This window comes from Sus scrofa, chromosome 4 (assembly GCF_054392235.1).
Source record: "Sus scrofa isolate SSC_HxYL_T2T_F1_AM1 chromosome 4, Sscrofa_HxYL_maternal_Yorkshire_Landrace_v2.0, whole genome shotgun sequence".
Classification (NCBI taxonomy): domain Eukaryota; kingdom Metazoa; phylum Chordata; class Mammalia; order Artiodactyla; family Suidae; genus Sus; species Sus scrofa.
In genome coordinates this window covers 135065349-135092147 of record NC_139386.1, presented here as the reverse complement: position 1 = coordinate 135092147, position 26799 = coordinate 135065349, and the positions used below count along the sequence as shown (strand labels likewise).

General features: G+C 40.6%; 2 protein-coding genes across 7 annotated transcripts in view; one reads left to right on the top strand and one right to left on the bottom strand.

Annotated features, from left to right (window-relative positions):
- Positions 1 to 7750, top strand: part of CLCA4 (calcium-activated chloride channel regulator 4) — a 38637-nt gene extending 30887 nt beyond the window's left edge. For both annotated transcript variants that reach the window (XM_085024207.1, XM_085024206.1), the window contains 3 exons: positions 1227 to 1397; positions 6238 to 6471; positions 7100 to 7750. In XM_085024207.1, the coding sequence (XP_084880333.1) occupies positions 1227 to 1397; positions 6238 to 6471; positions 7100 to 7530 (836 nt within the window). In that variant the 3' untranslated portion in view covers positions 7531 to 7750. The remainder of the gene's footprint in view (positions 1 to 1226; positions 1398 to 6237; positions 6472 to 7099) is intronic.
- The window catches only part of ODF2L (outer dense fiber of sperm tails 2 like), a 604788-nt gene that overhangs the window by 237001 nt on the left and 340988 nt on the right, over positions 1 to 26799 (bottom strand). The gene's annotated exons all lie outside the window — the stretch shown is intronic.

The window sequence follows — 26799 nt, the reverse complement described above, 5'->3', positions numbered from 1 at the left end:
TGGCAGTGTGGGGCAGAGGGACAGGAGCCAGAAGAATCGGTACAGATTATGGATAAACAGCAAGACAAGCAGGACATTCATTCCATCCAGGTAACACCTACAAAATGATTTGAAGTCTCGCACATGGTAAGCACTCAATAAGTGTTATTTACGGTCATTATTGTTTGTCATCTAGACAAGCAACATCTGTCATCATATAGTAAGGCCCCCTTCAAGAGATTGGGGGCAACATAAAGAACACTAAGTATTTGTTTCTTAGGGGCACGTCATCCAGAAAGTCTGGCCAGAGAGAATGAAACACTAGCAATAGTATGGAATTAAGTGGTATAATTTGGGGCCCTGGAAGGGAGGGGGGTCAAGAGTAATTTCCCAACAGTTGGGAAAATTCACATACAGTCTTGGGAACTGAGGCCCAAGGGCAGGCAGACCTGCAGTAAGAGAGGGGGGACGTCACTGGCCATCATCAAATACCAGATCTGACTGGGCGGGAGCAGGACACACAGTGTTAGTCATGCTCTGTCAAAGATACTTTTTTGGGGAGTTCCCATCGTGGCTCAGCAGTTAACGAACCTGACTAGGATCCATGAGGATGCAGGTTCAACCCCTGGCCTTGCTCAGTGGGTTAAGAATCTGGCATTGCCATGAGCTGTGGTGTAGGTCTCAGATGCAGTTCGGATCCCGTGTTGCCCTGGCTGTGGTGTAGGCCAGCATCTCCAGCTCTGATTCAACCCCTAGCCTGAGAACCTCCATATGCCATGGGTGGTGGCCCTAAAAGGACAAAAAAAGAGATACTTTTCCTTTAGTGGGGACCCTTTTCATTTGAATAGAGAGATGACATAATTATATTTAGGTAAAGTAAGAGCTGCAAGCAAACCATTAGGCTGTGAAATGGTAAGAGCACTATAGTAACGGGCATATAAGTGGAAAAGATGAAAGTACTTATACATACACAGCTATCGGTGTGTAAGTGTGGGTAATATCATATATGCATATGTAATATCACACATATAGATGTGTATCTATAGATACAAAATGACTCTAGGAAATCAATCCAACGAGATACTGGATGGCAGAGCAAAATGGAAATATTTTCTAAAGGGTCAATCACAAAGTAGGAAGCCCAATCAAGTGGATATGCTTCTAAAGCCCATATGCTTGGCTTAGAAAATGCTTAAATTTCTCATTTTCTTTAAAATAGTAATTTATTCTTTCACTTCGGTAACAAGGTGCTGATTCTATCAAGAATGATGGCGTCTACTCAAGATATTTTACGGCTTATTCAGAAAATGGCAGATATAGCTTAAAAGTACGGGCTCTTGGAGGAGCAAGTGCTGTCACACGAAACTTAAGGCATCCATTGAATAGAGCTGCATATATACCAGGCTGGGTAGTGAATGGTGAGTAACATAATATCTGAAACTAAGTGATGTCCTGAGTAATTGAGAGTTGATATGATTAAGGCTTCAAGTATTTTACAACTCAAAGTATAGCTTTTCCCATTTCTGGAATGAAGTTCTCAGTCATACTATGGTTTGCCTCCAAATTAATCTAAGCTTTAATCCAGTGCCTGGCATCTAGTAAGCATTCAGTAAATGTCAGCCATTATTATATTTGCTGGAGCCTCTTACCTCTATCAATGGTAATATGACACACTCCAGAAGAGACCACATCTTGTGCCATAAATCAAACCTCAGTAAATTAAAGAAAACTGAAATCTCCTGACCACAATGCTGTGAGACTAGAATTCAACTGCAAGAAAAAACTGCAAAAAACACAAACAAGTGGAGACTAAGCAATATGATACTAAACTAACGATCACTGAAGAAATCAAAGAGGAAATCAAAAAATACCCACTGACAAATTATAATGAAGATACAATGACCCAAAACCTATGGGACACAACAAAAGCAGCTTTGAGAGGTAAGTGTGTAGCAATACAATCTCACCTCAAGAAACAAGAAGAGTCCCACATAAACAACCCAACCTCACACCTAAAGCAACTAGCAAAAGAAGAACAACCAAAACTCAAAGTTAGTAGAAGGAAAGAAATCATAAAAATCAGGCAGAAATAAATGAAATAGAGATGAAGAAAACAATAGAAAATATGAATAAAATGAAAACCTAAGTTTTTTGAAAAGATAAAATTGATAAACCTTTAGCCGAACTCATCAAGAAAAAAAAGGGAGAGGATTCAAATCAATAAAATTAGAAATTAAGGAGTTCCCGTCGTGGTGCAGTGGTTAACGAATCCGACTAGGAACCATGAGGTTGCGGGTTCGGTCCCTGCCCTTGCTCAGTGGGTTAACGATCCGGCGTTGCCGTGAGCTGTGGTGTAGGTTGCAGACGCGGCTCGGATCCCGCGTTGCTGTGGCTCTGGTGTAGGCCGGTGGCTGCAGCTCCGATTCAACCCCTAGCCTGGGAACCTCCATGTGCCGCGGGAGCAGCCCAAGAAATAGCAACAACAACAACAACAAAAGACAAAAAGACAAAAGACAAAAAAAAAAAAAAAAAAAAATTAGAAATTAAAAAGGAGTAATTACAACTGATACCACAGAAATACAAAGGATCATAAGAGACTACTACAAGCAACTATATGCCAATAAAATGGACAACCTAGAAGAAATGGACAAGTTCTTAGAAAGGTACAACCTTTCGAGACTGAACAGGAAGAAAGAGAAAATATAGATAAGCCAGCCGCAAGTAGTAAAATTGAAAATATGATTTAAAAACTTCTTAAAAAAAAAGTCCAGGACCTGATGGCTTCACAGTCACATTCTATCAAACATTTGGAGAAAAGTTAACACCTATCATTCTGAAATTCTTCTGAAAATTTGCAGATGAAGGAACACTCCCAAGCACATTCTGTGAGGCCACCATCACTTTGATATCAAAACCAGATAAAAACACTCCCCAAAAAGGGAAAACTACAGGCCAATGTCATTGATGAACATAGATGCAGAATAATCAACAAAATATGAGCAAACCAAATACACCAATACATGAAAAGGATCGTACACCATGATCAAGTGGGATTTATCCCAGGGTTGAAAGGACTTCTCAATATACGCAAATCAATCAGTGTGATAAACCACATTAACAAACGGAAGAGTAAAAACTCTACGGTTACCTCAATACATGCTGAAAAAGCTTTGGACAAAATTCAACATCCATTTATGATAAAAACTCTCCAGAAAGTTGGCATAGAGGGAAACTACTTGAACATAATAAAGGCCATATGACAAACCCACAGCTAACATCATTTTCAATGGTGGAAAGCTGAAAGAATTTCCTCTAAGATCAGCTGGAAGACAAGAATGTCCACTCTTACCACTTTCATTCAACATAGTTTTAGAAGGCCTAGCTATGGCAATCAGAGAAGAAAAATAAATAAAAGGAATCCAAATTGGAAAAGAAGTAAAATTGTCACTATTTGCAGATGACATGATACTATACGTGGAAAACCCAAAAGAAGCTGCTAGAAAATTACTGGAGCCAATCAATGAATTAGGAAGAGTTGCAGGATACAAAATTAACACACAGAAATCTCTTGCATCTCTATACACTAACAACAAAATATCAGAGAGAAAAATTAGAGAAACAATCACATTTGCCATCACATCAAAAAGAATAAAGTACCTAGGAATAAACCTACCTAAGGAGGCAAAAGATGTATACTCTGAAAATTATGATGCTGTTTAAAGAAATCAAAGATGACACAAATGAAAAGATATTTCATGTTCTTGGACTGGAAGAATCAATATCATCAAAATAACTATACTACTCAAGGCAATCTATAGATTCAGTGCAATCCCTATCAAATTCCCAATGAATTTTTTTTACAGAACTAGAACCAAAAAAAATTCAAAATTTTTATGGAAACAGAAAAGACCCCAAATAGCCAATGTAATCTTGAGAAAGAAAAACAGAGCTGGAAGAATCTAGGCACCCTGACTTAACACTATACTACAAAGCTACAGTTATCAAAACAGGGTGATACTGGCATAAAACCAGAAATACAGATCAATGGAACAGGTTAGAAAGACCAGAAATAAACCCAAGCACCTACAGATAACTAATCTATGACTAAGGAGGCAAGAATATACAGTGGAAAAAAGACAGTCTTTCAAAACATGGTGCTGGGAAACTGGACAACTCCATGTAAAAGAATAAAATTAGAACATCCTCTAACATCTTACAAAAAACTGAACTCAAAATGGATTAAAGATCTAAATGTAAGGCTAGATACTATAAAACTTTTAGAGGAAAATGTAGTTAGAACACTCTTTGAGACAAACAGCAGCAATGTCCTTTTGGATCCACATCCCAGAGTAATGAAAATAAAAGCAAAAGAAACAAATGGGACCTAATTAAACTTAAAACCTTTACCCAGAAAAGGAAACCATTAACAAAATGAAAACACAACTCAAAGAATGGGAAAAAAATCCTTGCAAATGAAGAAACCGACAAGGGATTAATCTCCAAAATATACAAACATCTCATACAGCTCTATGTAAAAAAAAAAAAAAAAAAAAAAAAGCAACCCAATAAAAATGGTCAGAAGATTTAAACACTTTCCTCTAAAGAAGACAGGCAGATGGCAAAAAAACACATAAAAAGATATTCAACATCACAAATTATTAGACAAATGCAAATCAAAACTACAATGAAGTATCACCTCACACCAGTCAGAATGGCCATCATGAAAAAGTCTACAAACAATAAATGCTGGGGAGGTTGTGGAGAGAAAGGAACCCTCTCACACTGTTGATGCAATGTAAGCTGGTGCAACCACTATGGAGAACAGTATGGAGGTTCCTTAAGAAACTAAAAATAGAACTACCATATGATCCAGGAATCCTACTTCTGGGCATCTATCTGGAGAAAACCACAATTTGAAAAGATCCACCCCCATGTCCACTGCAGCACTATTAACAATAGCCAAGACAGAGAAGCAACCTAAATATTCATCAGCATAAGAATGGATAAAGAAGATGTGATACATATTACAATGGAATATTACTCAGCCATAATGATGAATGAAATAATGGCATTTGCAGCAGCATGGATGGACATAGAAATTATCATACTAAGTGAAGTAAGTCAGACAAAGACAAATATAAGATCACTAATATATGGAATCTAATAGAAATGATACAGTAGAATTTACAAAACAGAAACAGACTCAAAGACTGGAGACCAAACTTATGTTTACCACAGGGAAACATGGTGAGGGAGAGACATATCAGGTGGTTGTGATTGATACATACATGATATTATATGTAAAATAGATGGATAACAAGAAACCAGTGTATGGCACAGGGAAATTTACTCAATAATGTGTAATAACCTATATGGGAAAAGAATCTGTGAAGGAATGGACAGACATATATTTATAACTGATTTACTTTTCTGTATGCCTGAAATTAACACAACTTTGTGAGACAGCTACATTCCAATTTTTTAAAATAATAATAAACATCAAAAATAGATGTGAGATTGGCAGACTTCTAAGCTCCCTTCTAGGTCCCAAAATTTATAAAACAAAAAACATAAAAATAGTAACATGCCACATTTTCAGCTCAGGATGAAGGAAACAGGCTAAGATGCTACATATCTAAGTACAAACCAGAGGCAGCATCTATCCTTCAGATTACATATGCTGTGAAAGATACATAAGTGAGCTAACATTGTTGGAATGTTTTTGAGTCAAAAGAAAAAAATGTGGAGAGGAAGGTGATGATAAGGGTTAAGAATGTATTTTTGTTAGCTTTCCTTTGTCTTGCCCCTTGTGACTTTTAGGGGCTTTCTGTTGGAAGTTGGAGTAGAACCCAAAGTATGTCCCTTAACTCTTGTAACAGGGAAGAAATGAGGAACCTGGCCCAAGTGGTTGAGGGAAGCAGAAGCAATTTCCCCAGCTTTCTTCCCAGCTTGGAGATAACTTGAGAAATAAAGCAATTCCTTTATTTTTAAGACATATATTGAATTATATAAAAATATTCACATTCAGTGCAGCCTTAATTCCAAAGCAATTCATTATCCAGTTCTACCCTACAGTACCCGGACCAGGATGCTAGAGAAAGAATTGCCTGCTTATGACCTTGTCACCAAAATTAGTAACATGTGACTGTGTATATGGGGGGAAAAAAGGGAAATATGTGGGCTAGGAAATACAATTCGTTGAGTTCTGAAAATACTAGTACAGATTTGCCCATTAAATACCAGGAATTGTTCATGCAGGGGAAATTGAAGAGAATCCACCAAGACCTGAAATTGATGAGAACACTCAGACAAATTTGGAGAGTTTCACCAGAACAGCAATAGGAGGTGCATTTGTGGTTTCAAATGTTCCAAATGGCCCCTTGCCTGACCTCTACCCACCGAGTCAAATCACAGACCTGGAGGCCACCTCAGATGAGGATGAGATCAGGATAACATGGACGGCACCGGGAGACGATTTTGATGTTGGAACAGGTAAGGATGAAATGTCACAAGGTGTTGATTAAATGAAAGTTGCTCGTTGCAAAAGCAAGGGTGTAAGAGTGTGTGAGAGGAAAACAATGTACAATGAATAGCTTATAAAAGTATTAATTTTATAATCTCGTTTTGAATCATCAAATATGACACATTTTTCCTGATACCACTTTTCATACAAAGAAGGGATCATTTGGCAGAGTTTAAAAATCAGAATCCAGTATTTATAGAAAAATAAATAAGGCTCTGGATATTAATATAAGCTTGGCTAACTAACAGTTTTGAGGAGAATGAATAAAAAGGAATTTCTGGAGTTCCCGTGGTGGCGCAGTGGTTAACGAATCCGACTAGGAACCATGAGGTTGCGGGTTCGATCCCTGCCCTTGCTCAGTGGGTTAAAGATCCGGCGTTGCCGTGAACTGTGGTGTAGGTCGCAGACGCGGCTCGGATCCCACGTTGCTGTGGCTCTGGTGTAGGCTGGTGGCTACGGCTCCGATTAGACCCCTAGCCTGGGAACCTCCATATGCCGCGAGAGCGGCCCAAGAAATGGCAAAAAGACAAAAAAAAAAAGGAATTTCTTATGGTACGCTCTAGTTTCTAAGCTACATGTAACTTTTTTCTTTCTTAGTTGAACAGTATATCATAAGAATAAGCGGAAGTCTCTTGGATCTAAGGGATAATTTTGACGACGCTCTGCAAATAAACACTTCTGCTCTGTTACCAAGCGAGGCCAACACCAAGGAAAGCTTTGCATTCAAACCAGGAAATCTCTCAGAAGAAAATGCAACCCACATATTCATTGCCATTCGAAGTGTGGATAAAAGCAACTTGACATCGAAAGTATCCAACATTGCGCAAGTAGCTTTGTTTACTCCCGAAGCAGATCCCAGTCCTGACGACAGTCATCCAGATCCTGGTCCTGCTAAATCCGGAGTCAGCATCTCTACCTTGGTGCTGATAGTGGTTGGCTCTGTAGTAATCGTGAGCCTGATTTTAAGTGTCACCATTTGCATCTTAAACAAGAATAGAAATACTAGAAGACCTAGAACAGGGTTTTAAAAAACATCAACAACAAAAGTAGAGGATGTTTCTGAATTTTAAAATTTATGATATATGATCATGAACTCATGCAAATAATTTTAAGAGTTTCAGAAGGGTTACTTTGATTAAATATAAAATTCAGGGGTATCTGAAAAATTGTGAATCGATATTAAATAATTGTATTTATTCACTGTTTTATCACAAAAAGGGAGAAATAAAATATCCTTTTTCATATTCATACTTGGTCATGTATATTATCTGACACAAAAGTTTTCTATAAAAATTTAAATTTCATCAAGAAGTTAAAACTGTTGGAGTGGTCAAAACACAACTGTAAGAAGGCAAACAAGCAATACCTGAGGGAAAATGAATTTGGTCTTAGTGCTTTTAGGTTTAAATCGACTTTACTATATATTCGCCAAAGGTCTTCGGTTATATAGTACTACATAGAAATGAATAAGGACATGTTTACTGCACTTCCTTGATATAGAAGACAGTGTTAAGGAAGCTAAGGAAGAGGAAATACGTGGGAGACCCTCATGTCCAGGAGTGCTGGTTTACTCCCGTATAATTCACTGGAAATGAGCAGCGCAGTAGAGCACCTGGAACTGTGCTATTGAGGCAGAAGGTCCATCAGCACAATTAGTTCCTCTAGTGGCCTGGCACCTGTTCAGGCAATGCTAAGAGCTATGCATGTACAGGTGAACAGGGAGAAAATGTAGGGAAAGGGTAACTGTAGGACAGCTGGCCTTTTACTCGGAGGGGAGTAAAAGCTTGAAATCCTATGATGGTGACAGAAATAATATACACAAGCCAGACTTTCCCTGTGTCCTTCCCACCCACCAGGCCCACAGCTCTGGAGGCAAAGCCTACCAGGCAAGTTAGTACCCTCCCAGATGCTCTGGTACAACAGCTATGCCCAGGTGGGTCTCGGCTGTAGGCTCTCCCCTTCTAGGTCAGGCCTTGGTTCAGATCTGTTTCCAGGACCTAATCAAGTAGCTAATTGTGAATTAGTAAGAATCAGAAAAACAAATGAGTGGCCACCATTGTTGTATTCTGAACAAGCTACAAAATTTATAGGACTCAGGGCTAAATGAAAATGAGCAGCCTCTGTTCAAAAAGTAATGAGGGTTTCAAGATGGCAGCAGCAAAGCACTGAAGTTCCGGGACCTTCTGTGCATGGAGAACTGTGCAAATGTACAAAGTTCAAGCCCACAAAGCTAACTCTGGCCATAGTCCAGGATAAACTAGGGATCGCACCTGCTGCATACAGGCTCTGCGTGGGATTTCCGCTACAGCCCTATGGCATCATTCACGATCTAATAGTTGATCGAGTTATCACAAACGTATCAGAGCTTCTGGCCCATCCCCATGAGGAACTGCAGGCATGTGGCATTGTGCCCACCTATCCACTTAAACCCCTATCTTGTAAGCCTTTGACACTCTGTATTTACTGATTCAGTCATAAAGCCAAATGAAAACAATTTAAGATACTATTCTTACCAATTTCCACATGATATACATAGTTTTGCTATTGAAGAAGAGGAACTGCCCAAGGGGGAAAAAAAAAAAAACAGAAAGAGCTTCTCAATACAAACGAGAAAACTCAAATGTGTGAGATTGAGAAAAGAAGAGTGATTCAAGAAGGAGCAGTCAACAGTTTCTGATTAGTGCTGAAAAGTGACCAATGAATAACACAGTTATCAGTGACCTTAACAACAGAAAAACTGATAAAGAAAAAGTGCAGAGTGAAGAAATAGAGAAATTGTGTGTAAACAATTCTTTCAAGAATCTCGACTTTGAATAGAGTGTAGAGAAGGAGTAGAAATTGTGGAAAGTAATATGTAGGCAAAAGAGGTTTAATTTGTAATACAATTGTAAAGCTTTTTGTAAATATCACTAAAAATATTATAATAAGTTTAACCTCTATATGCTGAATTAATAAACATAAAAACTTTAAAACAGTTCTTTGTAATTAGGCGTTGGTATAATAGCAACAGAAGTTACACCTTATTTTTCTCATTTGTAAAAGTGGTATACTAATACCAACCCCTAAGGGCTGTGTAAATCCCATTATATAATGGCAGGTCCTTGGCCTCATTCCTGCACATACTTAATGCTCAATTCATAGCAGAATTCATGCTGAGAAGCTTTGTACTGTTGTACCCCAAATTTAGGGATCTTAGCACTAAGGGCCACCAGTCCATCAGTCAGTCAGAATATTAAGCGCCTACTATTTACCAATGCTTTGCAGCTAAGTGTTGTGGATAGAATGGTAAATGAAAATACTACTCTATTTCATTCTTTTTTAAGGCTGAGTAATATTCCTTTCTATGTGTGTACCATCTCTTTATCCATTTTTCTGTCAATAGATACTGAGAGTGCTTCCATGTCTTGGCTATTGTAAATAGGGCTTTAATGAACATTGGGGTGCATGTATCTTTTCAAATTATGGTTTCCTCCAGATAGATGCCCAGGAGTGGGATTGCTGAATCATATGGTAAATTTATTTTTAGTTTTTTTGGGGAACCTCCATACTGTTTTCCATAGTGGCTGTATCAATTTACATTCCCACAAACAGTGTAGGAGGCTTCCCTTTTTTCCATACCCTCTCCAGCATTTACTATTTGTGTACTTTTTAATTATGGCCATTCTGATGGTGTGCAGTGGTACTTCATTATAGTTTTGATTTGCATTTCTCTAATAATCAGCAATGTTGAGCATATTTTCATGGGCTTCTTGACCATCTGTCTGTCTTCTTTGGAGAAATGTCTATTTGGATCTCTTGCCCATTGTTTAATTGAGTCGTTTTGTCAATATAAAGCTGTGTAAGATGTTTGTATATTTTGCACATTAATTCCTTGTCAGTTGCTTCATTTGCATTTTTTTCCTATTCTGTGGTTTTATGGTTTTTTAAAAAATGGTTTCCTTTGCCTTGCAAAGGTTTTTAACCCTTTAATCAGGTCCCATTTGCTTATTATTGCTTTTATTCTCATTATTCAGGGAGGTGGATCCAAAAAGACATTGCTGCAATTTATGTCAAAGAGTATTTATATTATACATGTTTTCCTCTAGTTTTATAGTATCCAGCCTTATATTTATATCTTCAATCTATTTTGAATTTGTTTTTGTATATGGTGTTAGAGTGTTCTAATTTCATTCTTTTACATGTAGCTGTCCATTTTTCCCAGCACCACTTATTGAACAGACTGTCTTTCCTCCATTGTATATTCCCGCCTCCTTTGTCATAGATTAGTTTATGGGTTTATTTCTGGTCTTTCTAACCTGTTCCATTGATCTATATTTCTGTTTTTGTGCCAGTACCATACTGTTTTGATACCTGTAGCTTTGTAATACAGTTGTAAGTCAGGGATCCTCATTCCTCCAGCTGTTTTTCTTTCTTAGGATTGCTTTAGCTATTTGGGGTCTTTTGTATTTCCATACAAATTTTGAAAACTTTTGGGTTCTAGTTCTGTAAAACTGCCATTGGTAATTTGATAGGGATTGCATTGAATCTAGAAATTGCTTTGCGTAGTATAGCCATTTTGAGAATACTGATTCTTCCAATTCAAGAACATGATATATCTTTCCAACTATTTGTGTCATCTTTGATTTCTTTCATTAGCATCTCACAGTTTTTAGAATACAGGTCTCATACTAAGGAAGTAAGTCAGGAGAAAGACAAATACCATATGATATCACTTGTATGTGGAATTTTAGAAATTATAAAAATTAACCTATATACAAAACAGAGACACAGAGTTCCCATCATGGCTCAGTGGTTAACAAATCCGACTAGGAACCATGACGTTGTGGGTTCGATCCCTGGCCTTGCTCAGTAGGTTAAGGATCTGGCGTTGCCATGAGCTGTGGTGTAGGTTGCAGACACGGCTAGGATCCCGTGTTGTTGTGGTTCTGGTGTAGGCTGGTGGCTACAGCTATGATTGGACCCCTAGCCTGGGAAACTCCATATGCTACGGGAGCATCCCAAGAAATGGCAAAAAGACCAAACCAAAACAAAACAAAAAAACAGAAACAGACACACAGTCTTTGAAAACAAATATATTGTTACCAAATGGGAAGGGTTAAGGGGTGGGGAGGAATGGATTGGGGGTTTGGGAACGGCAGACACACTTTAATATGTGGAATGTAAGATCAACAAGGACCTTCTGGGAGTTCTCGTCGTGGCGCAGTGGTTAACGAATCCGACTGGGAACCATGAGGTTGCGGGTTCGGTCCCTGCCCTTGCTCAGTGGGTTGAGGATCCGGCGTTGCCGTGAGCTGTGGTGTAGGTCGCAGACGCGGCTCGGATCCTGCGTTGCTGTGGCTCTGGTGTAGGCTGGTGGCTACGGCTCCGATTAGACCCCTAGCCTGGGAATCTCCATATGCCACGGGAGCGGCCCAAGAAATAGCAAAAAGACAAAAAAAAAAAAAAAAAAAAAAAAAAAAAAACAAGGACCTTCTGTATAGCACAGGGAAATCTACCCCATGTTCTGTGATAACCTACATGGAAGTGGATATGGATGCATATGCGCATGGCTGAACACTTTGCTGTATAGAAGAAATTAACACAACATTGTAAATACTTCAATAAAATTAAATTTTAAAATTTTTTAAAAAGAAAATATGAATAGAGAACCCAGAAATAATCCCTGACATCTATGGTCAACTAATCTTTGACAAAGGAGGCAAGAACATAAAATGGGAAAAAGAAAGTCTATTCAGCAAGCATTGCTGGGAAACTGGACAGCTTCATGCAAATCAATGAAACTTGAACACACCCTCACACCATGCACAAAAATAAACTCAAAATGCTTAAAGAGTTAAATGTAAGACAAGACACCATCAAACTTCTGGAAGAGAACATAGGCAAAACATTCTGTGATATCAACCTTATGAATGTTTTCTCAGGTCAGTCTCCCAAAGCAACAGAAATAAAAGCAGCAATAAACCAATGGGACCTAATCAAACTGAAAAGCTTTTGCACAGCAAAATTAACCAAAAAGAAAACAAAAAGACAACTTACAGAATGGGAGAAAATAGTTTCAAATGATGCAACCGACAAGGGCTTAATCTCTAGAATATACAAGCAACTTATACAACTCAATAGAAAAAAGCCAACAACCCAATGGAAAAATGGGCAAAAGACCTGAATAGACATTCCTCCAAGAAAGATATACAGATGGCCAACAAGCACATGCAAAAATGCTCAGCATCCCTGATTATTAGAGAAATGAAAATCAAAACTACCATGAGATAACCACCTCACACCAGTCAGAATGGCCATCATTAATAAGTCCACAAATAACAAGTGCTGGAGGGGGTGTGGAGAAAAGGGAACCCTCCTGCACTATTAGTGGGAATGTAAGCTGGTACAGCCACTATGGAGAACAGTATGAAGGTACCTTAGAAATCTATACATAGAACTACCATATGATCCAGCAATCCCACTCTTGGGCATATATCCGGACAAAACTTTCCTTAAGAAAGACACATGCACCCACATGTTCATTGCAGCTCTACTCACAATAGCCAAGAGCTGGAAACAACCCAAATGTCCATCAACAGATGATTGGATTAGGAAGATGTGGTATATATTCACAATGGAACACTACTCAGCCATAAAAAAGAATGACATAATGCCACTTGCAGCAACATGGATGGAACTAGAGACTCTCGTACTGAGTGAAGTAAGTCAGAAAGAGAAAGACAAATACCATATGATATCACTCATATCTGGTATCTAATATACAGCACAAATGAAACTTTCCACAGAAAAGAAAATCATGGACTTGGAGAATAGAATTGTGGTTGCCTGGGGGAGGTGGAGGGAGTGGGAGGGATTGGGAACTTGAGGTTAATGGATGCAAACTATTGCTCTTGGAATAGATTTACAATGAGATCCTGCTGTGTAGCACTGAGAACTATGTCTAGATACTTACACTGCAGCACAACAATGGGAGAAGAAATTATGTATACATGTATGTGTAACTGGGGCCCATGTTATACAGTAGGAAAAAAAAGAAAAGGAAAGTGAAAAAAAATTAAAAAAGAAAAAGAAAAAATAAAATACTAAGTCCTCATGGAGGTTAGATTCTAAAAGAAAGACATATTAAATAAATCACAAGATATAAAGAATTACAAGTTATCAAAGTGGTCTGAAGTGTCATTCAATAATTGTAACTCCCATGATACTCACTAACCCCTTACGCAAATAAAATTCCTACCATCTACAACACTGACCTTCCATTCGCATCTAGATTTCCCAAGAGCACAAGCTTATGCCTTCAGTGTGACCTTTACTATTAGAAAGAAAAGGTAGCATTTACTACCCACCAGGATATAATTTTCCTAAAATCAATTTCGCAGGCCCAAATCTGAGAAGAAAGGGTAACTTGCACAGCAGGATCCAAGCCTAGAGTATTGAAAGCCACATCTCCTTATAGCTGGCAAGGTGTACTAGGTCAGCCAAAGCTGCCCACCCACCAATTCTACTACCGTTAACTACCCCCAATAAAAGAAGGCCAGGAGAGAGAAAAGGGTTGGCCTTTTGAGGAAGTACAGTGTTTTGCTTAATAAATGCAAATCTAAGGAAGCCCCATAAGTCAGGAGATGTAAACCTCTCACACCAGCACTGTGGAACCCCTGATGGGAAGAGTTCCTGACGCTGCTAAAATGGAAGAAATGATCAGGGGACAGACGTGAACAAAGATTTGTTAGCGTGACCACCTTCATGCACTAAGGATTTCATGCATGGGTGATACATCAAGAAGTTAGAGTATCTCACTGACTGAGTAGAATTGTAGAAGGTGACAGCTTGGGATCTCTCATGCCCAGAGAGCTGTAGAGGGGAGAGCTGTAGAGAGGAGAGCTCTAGAGAGGAGAGCTCTAGAGAGGACAGCTGTAGAGAGGAGAGAGCTATAGAGGAGAGAGCTGTAGACAAGAGAGCTGTAGAGAGGAGAGAGCTGTAGAGGAAAGAGCTGTAGAGAGGACAGCAGTAGAGAGGAGAGCTGTAGAGAGGAGAGCGGTAGAGAAGAGAGCTGTAGACAAGAGAGCTGTACAGAGGAGAGAGCTGTAGAGAGGACAGCTGGGGAGAAGACAGCTGTAGAGAGGAGAGACCTGTAGAGAGGAGAGCAGTAGAGAGGAGAGAGCTGTAGAGGGGAGAGCTGTAGAGGGGAGAGAGCTGTAGAGGAGAGAGCTCTAGAGAGGTTAGAGCTGTAGAGAGGACAGCTGTAGGGAGGAGAGATGTAGACAAGAGAGCTTAGAGAGGAGAGAGCTGTAGAGATGACAGCTGTAGAGAGGACAGCTGTAGAGAGGTGAGAGGTGTAGGGAGGACAGCTGTAGAGGCGAGAGCTGTAGAGAGGAGAGCTGTAGAGGGGAGAGAGCTGTAGAGAGGACAGCTGTAGAAAGGTGAGAGGTGTAGGGAGGACAGCTGTAGAGGAGAGAGCTGTAGAGAGGAGAGGTGTAGAGAGGAGAGAGCTGTAGAGAGGAGAGAGCAGTAGAGGAGAGAGCTGTAGAGAGGACAGCTGTAGAGAGGTGAGAGGTGTAGGGAGGAGAGCTGTAGAGGCGAGAGCTGTAGAGAGGACAGCTGTAGAGGAGAGAGCTGTAGAGAGGAGAGGTGTAGAGAGGAGAGAGCTGTAGATTGATTTCATCGTCATCACATTCACAATATTGTTGCATGAAGCTACGGTGACAAACCGAGTGGTGACAAATCGACTGGTGACAAACCAAACCCATTCCCTAGACCCCAAACTCTCACCATCTTCCCACTTCCTTCTGTTCTGTGGTGGACACTCGTGTCCACCTCCCCATCAGCCACCTGCCTCTGCAAGAAGAGGCCCTTCATTCCCAGGCAGCCCTCCCACCATCACCCGCCACTTCTGGGGCCCAGCATGGCTTCTTTCCTTGGACTGGCCCCACTGCCCTCCATTTCTGTCTTCGGTTTCCCTGTAATTCTTCTCAAGGACTACCACATATCTAACCCCAAAGAGATCCATTTAAACCATGTCTTATATTAATGGCACCCCTGGAGTTCCACAAAACCCAGGCTGTGTCCTCATGTGATGGACCTGACCACTACATAGGAATGCTCATGAAAAAAATATATACCTTTACAAAAGGCGGTAAATGCAACCTGAAGTGGTCCTACTGCCTTCATACCTATAACAGCCCATTACACGTCTACTCAAGTAACACTTACTGCAAAATAATTATTTGAATTATGATCTTGGTGCCCTGTTTTCTTTAACAATTTATATGATGACCCACACATTAGTTCTTGGTATGTTTGACCTCACGAGGAATGTATGCAAAGTGCTACACGCTATGTATCCTGTCACCTGACCCCACATGGTACAGGAGATAAGGGGGTGACTTTTCCACAAAATTGTGGTAAAGCCATATGAGAAACTGAAAAGCAGCAATCTGGTGATATGGAAGCAGAGCCATCACTCACTCCATGACTTGAATATCTGCTTGGACCTGGGAGTAGCAAAAAATCATATTCCTGTGCTTTCCTACAAGTGTGCATCCATGCGGTTTCTCAAATATATCTGGGCCCTTGATCAAAATTTCTTCCTAGAAATAAAACAGGGCACTCCAGAGTCCACAGTCTAATGTCAGGGCATAATTCCATCAGAGAAAAGCCTGCTACTGAATGCCCACTGCATCTCCAACCTCTGCCCCATCATCATCATCTCACACACACACACACACACACACACACACACACACACACACACACACACTCAAAGACAACTTGGAAAGTGTGGGTTGGTTAGAGAGCTGTTTGGATACGTATTTGTCAATTTTTGATAAGGAAATGAAGTAATTATATGAAACTGAAATATGATCTGCACTCATAGCTCCTTCAGAACTTCTTATCTCAGAAAAATACCTCACCATCCAGTCATTCAAATCGGGGACCAGGAAGCCATCCCTGACCCTCCGATTCCCTCAAACTTTGTGTCCTGTCACTGACATCGCCCTACCTGTGTCTCTCCTCAGCCCCCCTTCAGGGATGCAGCCTCAGTTCCGTATCCTGGAAAAACATGGTCCCTACCTGGTCTCTGGGTCTTCATTCTACTCCCTCCAAGCATCTACCACATTGCCCCCAAAGTAACAAGCAAAACCAAAATACCTCTTAAATTGGTTCAAAAATACAGTCTAGGTGTTCCCATTGTGGCTCAGCAGGTTAAGAACCTGACATAATGTCCGTGAGGATGTGGGTTCGATCCCTTGCCTCACTCAGTGGGTTAAGGATCTGGTGTTGCCATGAGCTGTGGTGTAGGTCGCAGGCACGGCTCGGATCACGCATCCCTATGGCTGCGGTGTAGGCTGGCAGTTGCAGCTCCAATTTGACCCCTAGCCTGGAAACTGCCATATACCACAGCTGTGGCCATAAAAAGAAAAAAAAATCTAAGTGCCATAAAGGCAGAGAGTATGACTGTTTGTACATCACTTTTTCCAGGCACCAAGTATCTGTCAGAAGAATGAGTGCCAGGCTCACCACCATGGGGCCCTCGCCTCCACGTCCCTACCTCTTACTGCACCACCCCACCGCCCGCCCGATTGCACTCCTTTAATCAGTCAGATGTTCAGCTCTCTAAAAGTTCACTCGGTTTTACGTGTCTAGGTCTTTATCAGGAACAGCATCCTCCCCGCATCCTTCCCCCCGTCTAATCCTACACCTTCGGGATCCCTTCTCTGCCTTCTGACCATATGCCCCTCTTTGAAAATCCCACCCCCGCTGCCTTCCCCCGCTGCCTCCCCCTCTCTCCGGCAGAAGAGAGCACTCCTCCTTTTGTGTCCCATTCTCCTCTCTCCATACAGAATCTAACTCCCAAGTGCACTCACTTACACACCGGACACAGCCTCCCTAACACCCCTCAACTATACAGTGAGCTCTTTGGAGAACAGGACAGCATCCTGGGAGGGGAGAATGAAAGAGGAGAGGGGACGGATGAGTGCTGAGTATCTGAAAACACGACATGTACAGAAACGCTTCCCCTCCCTTTCCTTACCCCTTACAACCAGTCACCAAATCCTGTCAATTCTAATCATCTCAAAAAGCCCTCCACCTGTCTCTACCCTTGGTTCAGGCCCCCAGCATCTCTCCCCTGAGTCCCTGGTAACTCTTGGCAAACAGAGCCGCTGGGAACCACCGTGCACACTGTGTCCAGCCCGACAGCACCCAGCCTTGTCAGGGGCAAGGAGAGTGGGGTGAGGTATGGTCCAAACTGGCTCCAAGATTAAGGTGGAGGGACACTACTTGGTCATTTGTCTTCCCAAAGGGGATATGTTTTTCTAACTCACAAGCTGTTTTTCTAATTCACACAATACATGTGCTGGCAACACAGCCCCGTTTCAACCACCCTTCACCCTGCAGCCAGTCTTTCTAAAGCACAGATCTGATCCTGTCACTGGCCACTTCGAACCTTCTGGTGACTCTCCTTTGCACTTGGCGTGAAGTGCAAGCCCCGTGATGTGATGGATTGTGTCTTTCATGTCCCACTTCTGGCTTTACCTCTCCAGTCGCAGGTCTCGCACCTTCTCACTCACGCGTCGTGTGTGCAGGGCCCCTTCCACACGCTCTCGACACATCCCAGGACCTCTCGCGCCCAGGCTGCCAGATGCTTTCTCTTCCCGTCTCACCCCACCACGTTCATGTTCTTCAGTCACACGGGTGACCGGGAGCTTCTTCAGTCTTAGAATGTGTGTCACTTGCCAGGAAGCATTCCCTAACCCTCCAGGCCCCTCTTGACGGGGTTACGCCTCCTCGCATCACCTCACTCCTACCCTCTGCAGTAACACTGAACCTCTGTGTTTTAACTGACAATTCACGCGTTCCAAGTTTCCTCTAGATGGTGAGCTTCTTAAGGGCAAGAGACAATCTCTCATCATCAGGATATCCCCAATGTCTATCGCTATGCTCAATAAATCAATATTTGGTAACAGAAAGCATGAAATCTGTCTCCCCCAGAGCATCAGTTGTGACGAATCAATCCCAGAGCTGACAAGAGGAGACAGAGGGAACCAGTAACAACTTTCATGCATGGCTTTACACTATAGGAATATAATATTATATCTCTAGATAAAAATACTGAGCCTCACCCCATCTAATTGAGGAAAAAGACCTTGAACTATATCCTCAATGTTACTGTAGGAATAACTGACACACAGTATATGCTTCATTCATCATTTAACTAGACTTCAAACTTTGGGATGATTTAAATTTTTATGAATTTTCTTCTTCCTAATTTACTTCTCTAGTCTCATTTTCTATATCTGAACCTGTTAACACCTTCCCAGCATTTTACAATATCCCTTCAAAACAGTTTCAAAGACATGAAGGCCAGAGTCATTGAAAAGCAGCTAAAAACTTATTTTACACTTGAAAAATGCCATGTTTTCTAACGACTCTGAATCAGCCAGTCACTCTCCCTGAATTCCAACGTAAAGAGCAGAAATGACCTACCTTCCTGAATCAGCAAAATTGAATGACAGACTGTTTATCACTGATTTTCCCCTACTAGAATATACACAAAACAAGAGCGGTCTGTTCTGTTTATTTCACATAGTGACTTCTCAGGAAATAGTTATTGAATGAACAGCTGGTGAAGAGACAAGGGACTAATGAACTGGCTATTTTGACATTCTCCTCTATGGTAAAATAAAATCAAACCAAAGAAGGTTATTTAAAATATGTTATATTAAAGAATATATTGTTTTATATTCTTACTCTTTTTATTCTATAAGCTTGGGTCGGTCATCTGCTAGATACAGTTTCAAAAACCAAGCACATCTGAGTAACCAGAACTAATATCAAGAAAAAAAAATGAGTCGGGATCAAGATGGTTGGGAGTAAGATGTGGAGCCCACCTTCCCTCACAAAACACATCAAACAAATTCATGTGTAGAACGGTTTGCACAGAATATCTACGGAACACTGGCAGAAGACCTCAGAACCTCTGAAAGGGCAAGAAACCCTTCAAATAACTGAGTAGAACAAAAGGAAAAAAGAGAGAGAGCGAGAGAGACGGGAAGGGAAGGGAAGAGGAGAGGAGAGGAGAGGAGAGAAGGGAAAAAGAGGAATTAGGACGGGACCAGCACCCCTGCGAGAGAGCTATGAAAGAGGAAAGGAATCCACAACCTGGGAGGCCACCTAACTGACAGGAAAGATCAGCCAGGACAAAGAGGGAGCCTCGAAGCCTTGGGGGGAAGTGCAGCACCCAACCGAGGAGGACAAAGCAGAGAGAGCTCCACAGACCATCAGTACCACACCCAGGACACCACAGCCAGAGACACGCAGACAGGGGTGAGCTAAGGAGGTCAGTTCCAGGGAGAGGACTAGGGTTGGCAGTGTGGAAACAGCCTAAGGGGGAGAGATGGGATGAAGATGGCATAATAGAAGGACTGGAGCTCAACTTCTCCCCTAAAGACAACAAAATTCACAACTAAAGGCTGAGCATTCTTCAACCAAATGGACCAGAAACCTTAAAAAAGATATCTGACTCCAGAGGAAAAAGAAGAGGCCACATCAAGAGGTAGGAGGGGTGATTTCATGATATAAAAAACCCCATACCTCCTGGGTGGGAAGCCCCACAGACTGGAAACTGACTGGTTCACAGAGACTCACCTACAGGAGTGAGAGTTCTGAGCCACACATCAAACTCTCACGTGTGGGGATCTGGCACTGGGAGAAAGAGCCCCTGGAGCATCTGGCATTGAAGGCCAGTGGGGCTTGTGCGCAAGAGCTCCACGGGACTGGGGGAAACGGAGACCCCATTCTTAAAAGGTGCATACAGACTTTCACGTGCACTGAATCCCAGGGCAAAGCAAAGTCTCCATAGGAATCTGGGTTGAAACTGACTGCAGTTCTTAGAGGACATCCTGGGAAAATAGGGATGAATGTGGCTTGTTGTGAGGGAAGGACATTGAAAGCAAAGCTCTCAGGAATATTCAGCAGCAGTACCTTTCTCTGGAGGTGGCCATTTGGGAAAATCTTGCCCCACCCGGCAGTCAGGGCTGAGAAGCCCCAGGGAAAACAACAATCCAGGTGGGATCACAGCCCCACCCCTCAGGCACACAGCCACCTCCAATCCCATCCAGATACAAAGCCCCATCCACCAGAGGGATTAGAATCAACTCCACCTACCAGTGGGCAGGCATCAGCCCCTCCCATCAGGAAGCCTACACCAAGCCCCCATACTGACTTTAGCCACAAGGAGGGCAGACACCAGAATTAAGAGAGGCTACAATTCTATTATCTGTAAAAAGGTCACACCAAAAACCTACAAAAATGAAAATACAGAGGACTATAACTCAGATGAGGGAGAAAGGAAAAACCCCAGAAAATCAGCTAAGTGATGAGGAGATTCTCAGCCTCCAGGAAAAAGACTTTAGACTGTTGATGCTGAAGATGAGGCAAGACATTGCAAATAACCTGGAGGCAAAGATGGATAACTTGCAGGAAACACTGACCAAAGAGATACAAGATATAAAACTTAAACAAGAAGAGATGCAAAATACAATAACTGAAATAAAAAACTCACTAGAAGCAGCTAACAGCAGAATACAGGAGGCAGAAGAACACATAAGCGAGGTGGAGGACAGATTAGTGGAAATTACGGATGCAGAACAGAAAAGAGAAAAAAGATTGAAAACAAATGAAGAGAGTCTCAGGGAACTCTGGGACAATGTTAAATGCACCAACATCCATATTGTAGGGGTGCCAGAAGGAGAAGAGAGAGAGAAGGGGACAGAAAAAATATTCCAAGAGATAATAGCCGAAAAATTCCCTAACATGGGAAAGGAACCACTCACTCAAATCCAGGAAGCACAACGAGTACCATATAAAATAAACCCAAGGAGGAATACACTGAGACACATATTAATCAAATTGACCAAAATTAAAGACAAAGAGAAAATCTTGAAAGCAGTTAGGGAAAAGAAACATATAACATACAAGGGAACCCCAATAAGGTTATTGGCAGATTTTTCAGCAGAAACTCTGCAGTCCAGAAGGGAGTGGCATGATATACTTAATGTGATGAAAGGAAAAAACCTCCAACCAAGATTACTTTACCCAACAAGGCTCTCATTCAGATTTTTTTTTTTTTTGTCTTTTTGCCTTTTCTTGAGCAGCTCCTGTGGCATGTGGAGGTTCCCAGGCTAGGGGTCTAATCAGAGCTTTAGCCGCCGCCCTAGGCCAGAGTCACAGCAGCATGGGATCCAAGCTGCATCTTCGACCCACACCACAGCTCACAGCAACGCCGGATCCTTAACCCACTGATCAAGGCCAGGGATCAAACCCACAACCTCATGGTTCCTAGTCGGATTCGTTAACCACTGAGCCACTACGGGAACTCCCTCTCATTCAGATTTGAAGGAGAAATCAAAACCTTCACAGATAAGCAAAAGCTGAGCGAATTCAGCAACATTAAACCAGCCTTACAACAAATACTAAAGGAACTTCTCTAGGCAGAAAAGAAAAGACAGCAACAGGAAACAAAAATGCCACAAATGACACGGCTCACCAGTAAAGATATATATATATATATATATATATACAGTAAAGATATATATATATAAAGATAAGAAATATATATATATATGTATACAGTAAAGATAAGAAATCATGCCTGCACAATTATTCCACCAATTCAGAAAGCATGAGAAGAGGTGGGTACAAATGCAGAACACTTGAGATGAACTTGCAATTAAGAGAACAACAACATAAAACAATCTCATATACATATAGACTCATATCAAAACCTCAGAATAACTGCAAACCAAAAATCTACAATTGATACACAAACAACTAAGAAAAATAAACTCAAATACAACACTAAAGATAGTCATCAAACCAGAAGAGGAGAGAACAAGAAAAGAAGGGAAGAAAAAAGAGCAACAAAAACAAATCCAAAGCAATTAATAAAATGGCAATAAGAACATACATATCAATAATTACCCTAAATATTAATGGACTAAATGCCCCAACCAAAAGACATAGACTGGCTGAATGGATAAAAAACAAGACCCATATATGTGCTGTCTTCAAGAGACCCATTTCACTTCTAGGGACACATACAAATTGAAAGTGAGAGGATGGAAGAAAATGTTTCATGCAAACAGGGACCAAAAGAAAGCTAGAGTAAGCAATACTCATAACAGAAAAAATAGACTTTAAAATGAAGAATATTTTAAGGGACAAAGAAGGACATTACATAATGATCAAAGGATCAATCCAAGAAGAAGATATAACAATTTTAAATATCTACGCACCCAACACAGGTTCACCACAATATATAAGGCAACAGATAACAACCTTAAAAGGACAAATTGACAATAACACAATAATAGTGGGGGACATTAACACCCCACTTACAGCAATGGACAGATCATCCAGCCAGAAAATCAATAAGGAAACACAGGCCCTGAATGAAGCATTAGACCAGATGGACTTAATAGATATTTATAGGACATTCCATCCAAAAGCAACAGAATACACATTCTTCTCAAGTGCACATGGAATATTCTCTAAGATTGATCACATCCTGAGCTACAAATCCACCTTGATAACTTTAAGAAAATTGAAATCATATCAAGCATCTTTTCTGACCACAACGCTGTATGACTGGAAATCAACAACAAGGAAAAAACTGCAAAAAACACAAACACGTGGAGACTCAACAACATGCTACTAAACAACCAATGGATCACTGAAGAAATCAAAGAGGAAATTTAAAAATACCTATAAGCAAATGACAACAAAGATATGACACTCCAAAACCTTTGGGATGCAGCAAAAGCCATTCTAAGAGGAAAGTTTATAGCAATACAAGCCCACCTCAGGAAACAAGAAACAGCTCAAATAAACAAGCAAACTTTACACCTAAAGCAGCTCAAGAGAGAAGAATAGACAAGATCTAAAGTTAATAGAAGGAAAGGAATCATAAAGATCAGAACAGAAATCAATGAAATAGAAGCAAATAAAACTATAGAAAAGATCAATGAAACAAAAAGCTGGTTCTTTGAAAAGATCAACAAATTTGATAAACCCTTAGCCAAACTTATCAAAAAAAAAAAGAGAGAGGATGCAAATCAATAAAATTAGAAATGAAAACGGAGAAGTAACAACAGACATACAGAAATACAAAGGATCATAAGAGACTACTATATGCAACTATATGCCAATAAAATGGAAAACCTAGAAGAAATGGACAAACTCTTAGAAAAGTACAATCTTCCAAGACTAAACCAAGATGAATTAGAAAAGATGAATGGACCCATCACCAGAACTGAAATTGAAACTGTGATTAAAAAACTTCCAACAAACAAAAGTCCAGGACCAGATGGCTTCACAGGCAAATTCTATCAAACATTTAGAGAAGAGCTAACACCTCTCCTTCTGAAACTATTTCAAAAAATTGCAGAGGAAGGGATAATCCCAAACTCATTCTATGAGGCTACCATCACCCCGATACCAAAACCAGACAAAGACTCCACAAAAAAAGAAAACTACAGGCCAATTTCACTGATGAACATCGATGCAAAAATCCTCAACAAAATATTAGCAAACTGAATCCAACAAGATACTAAGGGATCATACACCATGACTAAGAGGGACTTATCTCAAGGATGCAAGAATTTTCCAATATATGCAAATACATCAGTGTGATATACCACATTAACAAACTGAAGAATAAAAACCATATGATCCTCTTAATAGACGTGGAAAAAGCCTTTGACAAAATCCAACACCCATTTCTTTCTTTTTCTTTAATATTTTTTTTTAATTTTCCCACTGTACAGCAAGGGGGTCAGGTTATCCTTACATGTATACATTGCAATTACAGTTTTCCCCCACCCTTTCTTCTGTTGCAACATGAGTATCTAGACATAGTTCTCAATGCTATTCAGCAGGATCTCCTTGTAAATCTATTCTAAGTTGTGTCTGATAAGCCCAAGCTCCCGATCCCTCCCACTCCCTCCCCCTCCCATCAGGCAGCCACAAGTCTCTTCTCCAAGTCCATGATTTTCTTTTCTGAGGAGATGTTCATTTGTGCTGGATATTAGATTCCAGTTATAAGTGATATCATATGGTATTTGTCTTTGTCTTTCTGGCTCATTTCACTCAGTATGAGATTCTCTAGTTCCATCCATGTTGCTACAAATGGCATTATGTCATCCTTTTTTATGGCTGAGTACTATTCCATTGTGTATATATACCACATCTTCCGAATCCAATCATCTGTCAATGGACATTTGGATTGTTTCCATGTCCTGGCTATTGTGAATAGTGCTGAATGAACATGCAGGTGCACGTGTCTCTTTTAAGTAGAGTTTTGTCCGGATAGATGCCCAAGAGTGGGATTGCGGGGTCATATGGAAGTTCTATGTATAGATTTCTAAGGTATCTCCAAACTGTTCTCCATAGTGGCTGTACCAGTTGACATTCCCACCAGCAGTGCAGGAGGGTTCCCTTTTCTCCACAGCCCCTCCAGCACTTGTTATTTGTGGATTTATTAATGATGGCCATTCTGACTGGTGTGAGGTGGTATCTCATGGTAGTTTTGATTTGCATTTCTCTTATAATCAGCGATGTTGAGCATTTTTTCATGCCAACACCCATTTCTGATAAAAACCCGTCAGAAAGTGGGCATAGCAGGAACCTACCTCAACGTAATGAAGGCCATATATAGCAAACCCACAGCAAACATCATTCTCAATGGTGAAAAGCTGAAAGGATTCCTGCTGAGATCAGGAATAAGACAAGGATGTCCACTCTCGCTACTACTCTTCAACATAGTTCTGGAAGTCCTAGCCACAGCAATCAGAGAAGTAAAAGAGATCAAAGGAATCCAAATTGGAAAGGGAGAAGGAAAACTATCACTATTTGCAGATGACATTATACTATACCTAGAGAACCCTAAAGACTCTACCAGAAAACTGTTAGAGCTCATCCATGAATTTGGCAAAGTCGCAGGATTCAAAATTAATACACAGAAATCGACGGCATTTCTATACACTAACAATGAAAGAGCAGAGAGAGAAATTAGGGAAGCAATCCCGTTTACCAGTGCATCCAAAAGAATAAAATACCTAGGAGTAAACCTACCTAGAGACAAAAGACCTGTACTCTGAAAACTATAAGACACTGATGAAAGAAATCAAAGATGACACAAATAGATGGAAAGAGATACCATGCTCGTGCATTGGAAGAGTTAATATTATCAAAATGACTATACTACCTAAGGCAATCTACAGATTCAATGCAATCCCTATCAAATTACCAAGGCCATTTTTCACAGAACTCAAACAAAATATTTTGAAGTTTGTTTGGAAGCACAAAAGACCCAGAATAGCCAGAGACATCCTGAAAAAGAAAAATGGAGCTGGAGGAATCAGGCTCCCAGACTTCAGACTATACCACAATGCAACAGTCATCAAAACCATATGATACTGGCAGAAAGACAGAAATAGAGATTAGTGGAACAGGATAGAAAGCCCAGAATTCAACCCACACACCTACAGCCAACTATTCTATAACAAAGGAGGCAAGAATATACAATGGAGAAAGGAAAGCTTGTTCAATAAGTGGTGCTGGGAAAACTGGACAGCTACATGCAAAAGAATGAAATTAGAACACTCCCTAACACCATACACAAAAACAAACTCCAAATGGATTAAACACCTAGATAGAAGACCAGACACTATCAAACTCTTAGAGGAAAACACAGGCCAAACACTCTCTGACATAAACAACAGCAACATCTTCTCAGATCCACCTATCAGAGTATTGACAATAAAAACAAAAATAAACAAATGGGACCTAATCAAACTTCAAAGTTTCTGCACAGCAAAGGAAACCCTAAACAACACAAAACGACAACCGACAGAATGGGAGAAAATCTTTGCAAGTGAATCAACGGACAAGGGATTCATCTCCAAAATTTATAAACACTTTCTGTAGCTCCATACCAAAAAAACAAACAACCCCATCCAAAAATGGGCAGAAGATCTAAACAGACAATTCTCCAAAGAAGACATACAGATGGCCAAAAAACACATGAAGAGATGTTCAACACCACTCGTTATTAGAGAAATGCAAATCAAAACCAGGATGAGGTACCACCTTACACCAGCCAGAATGGCCATCATCCAAAAGTCTACCAACAAGAAGTGCTAGAAAGGGTGTGGAGACAAAGGAACCCTAGTACACTGTTGGTGGGATTGAAAATTGGTGCAACCACTGTGGAAAACAGTATGGAGATGCCTCAGAAA